The sequence below is a fragment of the Gnatocerus cornutus genome, chromosome 3 (assembly GCF_029298725.1).
Source record: "Gnatocerus cornutus isolate USDA-ARS CGAHR chromosome 3, icGnaCorn1.1, whole genome shotgun sequence".
NCBI classification, from domain to species: Eukaryota; Metazoa; Arthropoda; class Insecta; order Coleoptera; family Tenebrionidae; genus Gnatocerus; species Gnatocerus cornutus.
This window is the reverse complement of record NC_142235.1, coordinates 18,082,617-18,091,115: the sequence shown is the minus strand read 5'-3', so window position 1 is coordinate 18,091,115 and position 8,499 is coordinate 18,082,617. Positions and strand designations below refer to the sequence as shown.

Here is an 8,499-nt window from a genome sequence, read left to right as displayed (position 1 = left end):
CACATAGTGGGGTCCGTAGTTCGGCCGCCTGTGATGTTCCCGTGCGCTATGTTCTCCAAACCGCGTCCCATCAGTGTGTATCTAACGTCGACGGCGTTAGTCGGTACGTCGCTGTCTACGATGTATTCCGATGCGGACTCGTAATAACGTGGTCGCCGCCCCCACCAAAACCTCCAAAACCCCAACTAAACAAATCCGAAATTTTTTATCACTAATGGATTAGATCAAGGCCTCGCGCAAATCACCTTGATGCCAGTCAAAACGAGCCAGTTGTAATTTTTAAGTTTCGCACTTCGACCCATCGCTAAAGGTTCGTACCATCGCACCACCCAGAATCGAACCATCGAACCGTCCAACCCAGCAACAGATCTCGCGTTATCTCTCGCCGCACGTGTTGCGCTGATAACGCGCTATCTTATCTAACTATGTCGTCTATGAAAACAAAAACGCCCAAATCATTATCATGGTCCTTTTGTTTCAGAAGCTGCCAGGACCGGACCGGCCCGAAGTTTTAGTGCCTTGTGATGATACGCGCGTGATTGTGTTCGATTACCGCCCCCGCTAAAAGAGACTTTATCCAGTTTCGTCCAAGATCAGGAGCTAGAATCAATCTCATATGGTTTTCATGGTGAGTGGCGGCGTACACACCCTCGCTTTGTATTGTTATGTGTGTGTGGAAAGGATGGGGCTGTGAGCGGGGCGCTGAGGCGCATCGCTCGGCCGGATGTGTGGGTGGTAATTGAAGCGGCGCAGGTTCATTGTTATTTAACACTTCCGGTTTACGCCCTCGGCGCGCACCGCATCTGATCATTATCGTTCTACACGCAAAGGAGAAATCGGTGCGTGGCGGAAATAATGTTATCTGCGAGAGATGAACCGAGTGGTGTCGACGACCCCCGCCCCACACGCTTTTTCTCCCAAAGATCTGCAGATCTAAGAGATTTTTGCATCGACACTCCTTGCTTTATGCGTAACTAGTAGCGTTCCATGCGTACTTAAGCGCACTTACTTATAAAATCTCATTTTGCTTTCATGCAATAAAAGTATTCAATGTGCTTGTGACCTCCTTGGTTTATGACTTTACCCGTAAAAGTCGATTTATCCACTATAACTTTGGCCATAACTGCATATCTTGTTAAGTTGTTAGCACACCTTAGATTTACATATTAGTACATTACTTATAAACAATAGCCTGTATTAAATTACTAATTGTACTTTATACAAGACCCTTGTTGTAATACAGCATTCAGATACTTCTTGGAAGATTATATCTACAGCCTGACAGGCTCAACTTCGAAAACGATCTCAGACTTTGGAATTTCAAAAATGTTGGTAGCCCTGTCTCTTTGACAGTTTGAGGTTAACAGTCATTGGTAAACAAAACAGTGATCACAATGTACATACGCGTCAGTACTACCAACTTATTTTTAAATAAGGTCCTGGACCTACCCCAATACGTTGTTAGTTCATTCGTTCCCGTTAATCGCATCTAGTAGGACTTGTTTTTCTTATCTACTTGTTGGTAGCACTGTTATCTTATCGATTATGACATTTTAAATTTTTTGTTCGAAATTTTTGGTTTGTTGTAAAAATAAAATTTTCAAAAATTTTGTTTTTCTTATTTTGTAATTTTGTGACTTGGCTGAACTAATAAACAAGTCTTCAACGGTCGGCTCACTCAATTTCATTGTTATAATGCGAAAACTGTTGAAATTAGAAGCTTGAATACAAAAAAATGACATTTTTGGTGTGTGAAAAAATTCCAAAATTTGTCCTTTTTGCTCTAAAATTTTGTAACTTGCCACTAACAATAGGAATTTCCTAATCAGTGACTCCACCAATCTCCAGTGTTCTTTTGTCAAAATTACTAAAATTAAAAGTTTAAAAAAATAGACATTTTCGGTTTGTTCGAAAACAAAATACAAAATTTGTTTTTTTTATTCTACAAATTTATGACTTGGCACAGCTAATTGATAAATCCGAAGCACTGACCTCTCCAAATTTTATAGCTGTAGTCCTAAAACTGTCGAAATTAAATGTTTAAATAAAAAAATCTTCGAAAATTTTGGTTCTTCTTTCTAAAATTCGTATTTTTTACTTAAAATTTTAGTAATTAGGGACAGCTATTGAGTGGATCCTCGTCCAAATTATACGTTTTAATAAAAATTTCCAAAAATTTTAGTCTGTTCTAAAAATAAAAAATAAAAAAAGTCGTATTTTTTACTCTAAATTTTTGTAATTTGGTTCTGTTATTGAGTACATATATTTTAACCTGTTGCTTTATCAAATCTCACGGGTCTGAAGCTAAAATGAACGAAATTAGAGGCTTTAATGAAAAATATCCGACATTTTTGGTGTGTTCGAAAAAAGAAAATTTCCAAAATTTCAGTTTTTTATTAAAAATTTAGAAAGTTGCCACGGTTAGTAATTAAATCCTAAACAGTGACTCCACCAAATTTCACTCATCTACTAAAAAAATTCCCGAAGTTAGAGATTTTAATAAAAATATTCAAAATTCGTATTTTTAACTCGATAATTTTGTAACTTGGTTTAGCTATTTATTAAGTAGATTCTAAGCGGTGGCTTCACCAAATTTCACAGGTCTAGTGCTAAAATTATCGAAATTAGAAGCTTTAATTAAAAATGATTCCACTTTTTTGAAAAAAAAATTCCAACATTTGTATTTTTTTATTGCAAACTTTTGAAACTTTTCACAGTTTGTAAATAAGTCATATGCAATAACTCCTCCAAATTTCAGGGTTCTACTGCCAAAACTACTGAAGTTAGAACTTTGGAAAAAAAATCCACATTTTTGGTATTTCCGAAAAATAAAAATTTTCAAAATTCGTATTTTTTACTCCAAGTTTTTATAACTTAGGACAGTTATTTAGTGGGTTCTTAGCAGTGGCTTCACTAAATATCACTGGTTTGGTATTAAAATTAACGAAATTATAATAAAAATAAAAAACAAGAATAAAAAAATCGACATTTTTGGTACGTGCGGTGAAAGCAAATTTCCAAAATTTGTCTTTTTTATTCTAAAATTTTGTAACTTCCCACAGTTAGTAAGTAAGTTTTGGGCTGTAACTCCACCAAATTTCAGTGTTCTACTGCCGAAACTTCCAAAATTAGAACTTTGTTTAAAAAATTTGATATTTTTCCTCCACCCAAAGAAATAAAATTTCAAAAATTTGGTTTTCCAGCTCTACAAATTTAAGAGTCGGCACAGCTAATAAGTAAGTCCACAGCGTTGACCTCTTCAAATGTTATTCCTGTAGTGCTAAATCTGTCGAAATTATGCGTTTTAATACAAAACATTAGAATTTTTGGGTCGCTCTAAAAATTTTTTAAATTCGTATTTTTTTTTTTCAAAAATTTTGTAATTTCTGGCAGTTATTAGGTATGTCCTAAGCAGCACCAAATCTCACTAGCCTATAGTGCTAAAATGAACGTAATTAGAGGCTTTAATGAAAAATATTCGACATTTTTGGTGTTTTCAAAAAAAAAATTCCAAAATTTGAGATTTTTATTCTACATTCATGAAACTTGGCACAGTTAGTAAGGAAGCTCTAAGCAGTAACTCCACCAAATTTCAGTGTTGCACTGCTAAACCTACCGAAATTAGAAGTTTTGGTAAAAAACACGACATTTTTGGTATTTTCGAAAACGTAAAATTTCCAAAATTCGTATTTTTTACTCCAAATTTTTGTAACTTGGAACAGTTATTGAGTAGATTTTAAGCAGTGGCTTAACCAAATTTTACCCAAATTACAGGGAGGGATTAATAGAAATAGAATTTTTTATTCGTTCTAAAGAAGAAAGTTTCTTGCCTCTACAACTTGATGCCACAGTGCTAAAACCGTAAAATTTGCCATTCCGGCCAACAAAAGAACCCAAGAAACAATAAAATTATTCAAACCTCCATCCACGATGGCCCAATTCCGCCATTTCTGCCGCGACTGGTCGATCCAACTTGCAGAAATTTCGATCTCGCATTCATATCACCTCCATAAAACCCATAATGATAGCACCGAGTAGCGTAAACTAGGCTTTATTTTTATTACAAATGGTGAAATGGGATGGGTCGGCAATATAAAAGCGCTAAACTACCTGCCGTTTGTAAAACCAATTTGCATAACCTGCTTCACACTAAGTACAAAACTACTTGTCAGTACATTACAAAAGTACAAATTACAACTTTGACCGTTATTTTTAATAAAACGTGAGATTTAGGCAAAGTGGTGCAACTGCAGAGGCGTGTAAAATATCGATCTTTATCGCTACTTAATTAATTTTGAGAGTGAAAGGAGAGCACACGTGCCCATCTACCCCTTGGGGGGCCACCGAGAAAATGACAGCTCTGTGACCTTGCAGGAATTTCGTAACTGTCGCGAAGTTATCTCAACGCATAGAATTAATGTTTCAGAAAGTCTTAATTAAGGAAACATAATTTAATTAGCGTCACGGACCATTATCTGTATTTTTTCGTTATCCGGCTCGCGGGACCACGTTCCGGAAGTAGCACCTTATCTACTCGAATCACAACAAACAATTCCTTCGTAGAAAGCCTGATAAACAGGTGCATGCAACAATGCCTTTCTAAAACGCAATTAAAATTATCAATGTAGGCGAATGCGAATCGGTGATGCCACCACAGCGAAAAAAAAATTCTTAAGCTCGTCGTAAATTACACTGATTGTATGCTAGACGTAAGTTCGATGAATGGCGATTTGTCGCGCTCGCGCGCCTTTTTAAATTGATAATTTCGTGCTTCGGTCACGTGGTACGAATATTGTATATTGCACATAAAAATTAATTTATGGACACTTTACTGCCGTTTTAAGTAACGAATAAGGCAACATTAGTGGATATCTTCTTTCAATAAAAAAGTTTTATATGGGACATAAGTGTTGGTCACTTTTGAATTATCGAGATTTTTTACATAATTTTCTCGTTAAATGTGACAGTTTTAATGCGGTTATGGATTATGAGCGCACGCGCACGCATAGAAAAACGGCGTTTGTCCTCTTGTGCTCGAGAGGAGGTCGCAGAAGCTATTAGGTTCTTGTTTGTGGTTTTAGTTTGTTTTCTTTGCAATGCTCGTTAACTTAAAATCTTCTTAATGGGAGCGATAAACAATACTGAAAGAGCGGATTTGGAAATTTTTTCCTTGACGCCACGCCACTGGTGGGATTTCCGAAAAACGCAACTTCGAGAGCTTGGAATTCCACAAATTCCCTCAGTTTGATTTCAAGCAAAATTTATTCTTTTAAGCTCACGACTTGTGTTTCATCTTCTTGGCTTTCACCACAGATCGTTTCAGACGTCTTAACAATCATAAATTCATAAATCGGTTTTGTGCATAATTGACACCATTTGAGATGTTTGAAATTTTAGATTTCCGATAGGTCTAATCCGCCTCTGTACGTGGGCGCCGGTGTGGGTCGCCTGAGATAAATAAAATTTTGGAATTTAGCACGATTGATGAGGAAGTTGAAAGTAGCAAGATCCCAAAATTTCACCGTTTTGGCATGAAAACTGACAAAGTTACGGAATTTAATAAAAATTGGTGAATATTTCTAAAAATTTTATTTCTTCCTCTAAAATTTTCAAAATTCATCAACAAGTCTAAAGTAGCAAGATCTGCAAATTTGACTGTTTTAACATAAGAACTAACAAAGTTAACGAATTTTTAAATAAAAAGTGGTGAAAATTTTTAGTCTCTTTTAAAAGAAAATTTCTAAAAATTCTGTTTCTTGTTTTAAAATTTTGAAATGTAGCACACTTGATAAACATGTCGAAAGTAGAAAGGCTTCCAAATTTTATTGTTTTAGTATGAAATTTGTCAAAGTTGGGAAATTTAATCAAAAAGTAGTGAACATTTTAAGTCCCTTCACAAAAAAGAATTTCTGAAAATTCTGTTTTTTGTTCTAAAATTTTGAAATTTTGCACGCTTGATAAACATGTCGAAAGTAAAAAGGCTCCCAAATTTTACTGTTTTAGCATGAAAACTAACAAAGTTACGAAATTTAATCAAAAAGTGGTAAAAATTTTGAGTCCTTTCAAAAAAAAAGAGTTTCTAAAAATTCTGTTTTTCGTTCTAAAATTTTGAAATTTAGGACTATTAATAAACAATTCAAAAGTAGCAAGATTCCTAAATTTTATTGTTTTAGTGTAAGAACTGCCAAAGTTACGAAATTTAATACAACGTTGTGAAAATTTTTAGTTTGCTTCAAAACATTTTTTTTTAAAAAGTCGGTTTTTTGTTTTAAAATTTTGAAGTTTAGCACTCTTGATAAACCAGTCGAAAGTAGCAAGATCCCCAAATTTGACTGTTTTAACATAAAAACTAACAAAGTTACGGAATCTAAATAAAAAGTGGTGAAAATTTTAAGTCCCTTCAAAAAAAAACTCAAAACATTTTGTTTCTTGCTCTAAAATTTTGAAATTTATCCTGCTTGATAAACATGTCGAAAGTAAAAAGGCTCCTAAATTTTACTGTTTTAGCATAAAAACTGACAAAGTTACGAAATTTAATAAGAAGTGGTGAAAATTTTTAGATCCCTTCAAAATAAAAATTTCTAAAAATTTTATTACTTCTTTTGAAATTTTGAAATTTAGCAGGCTTGATCAACAAGTCTAAAGTAGCAAGATCCTCAAATATGACTGTTTTCGCATGAAAACTGACAAAGTTATGAAATTTAATAAAAAGTTGTGAAAATGTCTAAAAATGTTATTTCTTTTTCTAAAATTTTGAAAATTGCTTTAAAGTAGCAAGATCCCCAAATTTGACTGTTTTAATATGAAAACTGCCAAAGTTACAGAATTTAACTTAAAAGTGATGAAAATTTTTAGTGCCTTCAATTCTGACTGGCTCTAAAATTTTGGGTTTCTAAAAAATTGGGTTTCTGGCTCTAAAATTTTGAAAATTGGCACGCTTGATACATAAGACAAAAATAGCAAGATCCCAAATTTTGACTGATTTTGCATCAAAACTGCCAAAGTTATAAAATTTTATAATAATTGTGAAAATTTTTGGTTCGCTCCAAAATAAAAATATCTAAAAATTTGATTTCTTGCTCTAAAATTTTGAAACTCAGCTCACTAAATCAACAAGTCTAAAGTAACAAAATCCCAAGATTTGACTGTTTTAACATTAAAACTAACACAGGTAGAGAATGTAAATAAAAAGTGATGAAAATTTTAGGTCCTTTCAAGAAGAAATTTTCTAAAAATTCTGTTTCTTGCTGTAAAATCCTGAAATTTAGCACGCTTGATAAACAAGTCTAAAGTAGCAAGATCCCCACATTTGACTGTTTGAACATGAAAACTGACGAAGTTACGGAGTTTGGATAAAAAGTTGTGAAACCTTTGGGTTGTTTCAGAACAAATATTTATAAAAATTCTGTTTCTTAGTCTAAAATTTTGAAATTTAGCACTGTTAATAAACAATTCAAAAGAAGCAAGACTTCTAAATTTTACTGTTTTAGTATAAAAACTGGCAAAGCGACGAAATTTAATCTAAAAGAGGTGAAAATTTTGGTCTTCCTTCAAAATGAATATTTTAAAAAATTCTGTTTCTTGCTCTAAAATTTTGAAATTTTGCACACTTGATAAACAAGTCGAAAGTAGCAAAACCTCTAAATTTTATCGTTTTAGCACGAAAACTGCAAAAGTTAGGGAATTAAATAAAAAGTGGTGTGAATTTTTGGTTCGCTCCAAAACGAATGTTTTTTTTCCAAACCCACGCCAATGCTCAGTAATTGATTGATTTATCTGAAGGCTAATGACAAGTATCCCGTTTAATTTTCAAGTAAATTTTCATCACGACATTTATTGTAGACCTGCATCGGAATTAGTAAAACACATGTCCCGGACCATAAACCGGCAATAACAATTAATTTTAAAGTAGTGTTATAGGTAATAAAACATCGAACGACCGTGTTAATTTTACGACGAAGGTAGATACACAGGCGTTTCGTAAGAATGGTAAAAGTAGTGATTTTTTCGTAGTAAATTGAGAGTGTTTTACATAACCGTTGCGAAAAAACAGACTTTTAGGACGACTCGGACGGCAGAGATAAAAGTTTGCCATTGTGTTGGATCGTGGAGACACGCCTTGTTAGGAAAAGAAAATGTTAGAGATGACACTCGATCGCCTTGAAAGAACGGCTAAGGCACAAAGTGTGTGTTATTGCACGATTTTGACACGGATTCTAGGAGTCAGCGGCGTCCGTCGGGGTTTGGTGGAGGCGCTAGGACTTTAACTTCTTGTGGCGACACTAAAAAAAACTGAACGAATCTATAATAATCTCTTTAATTTAAAATTCAGATTCGCCTTTTCAGGTTATTGGAAATTAAAAGTTGTTTATCTCTGTTTTTTACCAAATTAGGTTTCTCCGGCGTAAATCAAACAGCTGGCCATCAATTGTTCTTTCAAAAAGTGCGTTCCGGAAAATTCCAAAAGTCTTCGCGGTAATTAAGATTTATTAGCGAAAC

The 8,499-nt window shown here is 33.9% G+C and overlaps 1 protein-coding gene across 1 annotated transcript in view; it reads left to right on the top strand.

The window, feature by feature from the left end:
• The window catches only part of LOC148177715 (uncharacterized), a 100,835-nt gene continuing 92,336 nt past the window's right edge, over positions 1–8,499 (top strand). Inside the window, exons 1-2 of the mRNA XM_088033026.1 lie at positions 1–310; positions 482–628. Of these exons, the coding sequence (XP_087889152.1) occupies positions 617–628 (12 nt within the window). The 5' untranslated portion in view covers positions 1–310; positions 482–616. The remainder of the gene's footprint in view (positions 311–481; positions 629–8,499) is intronic.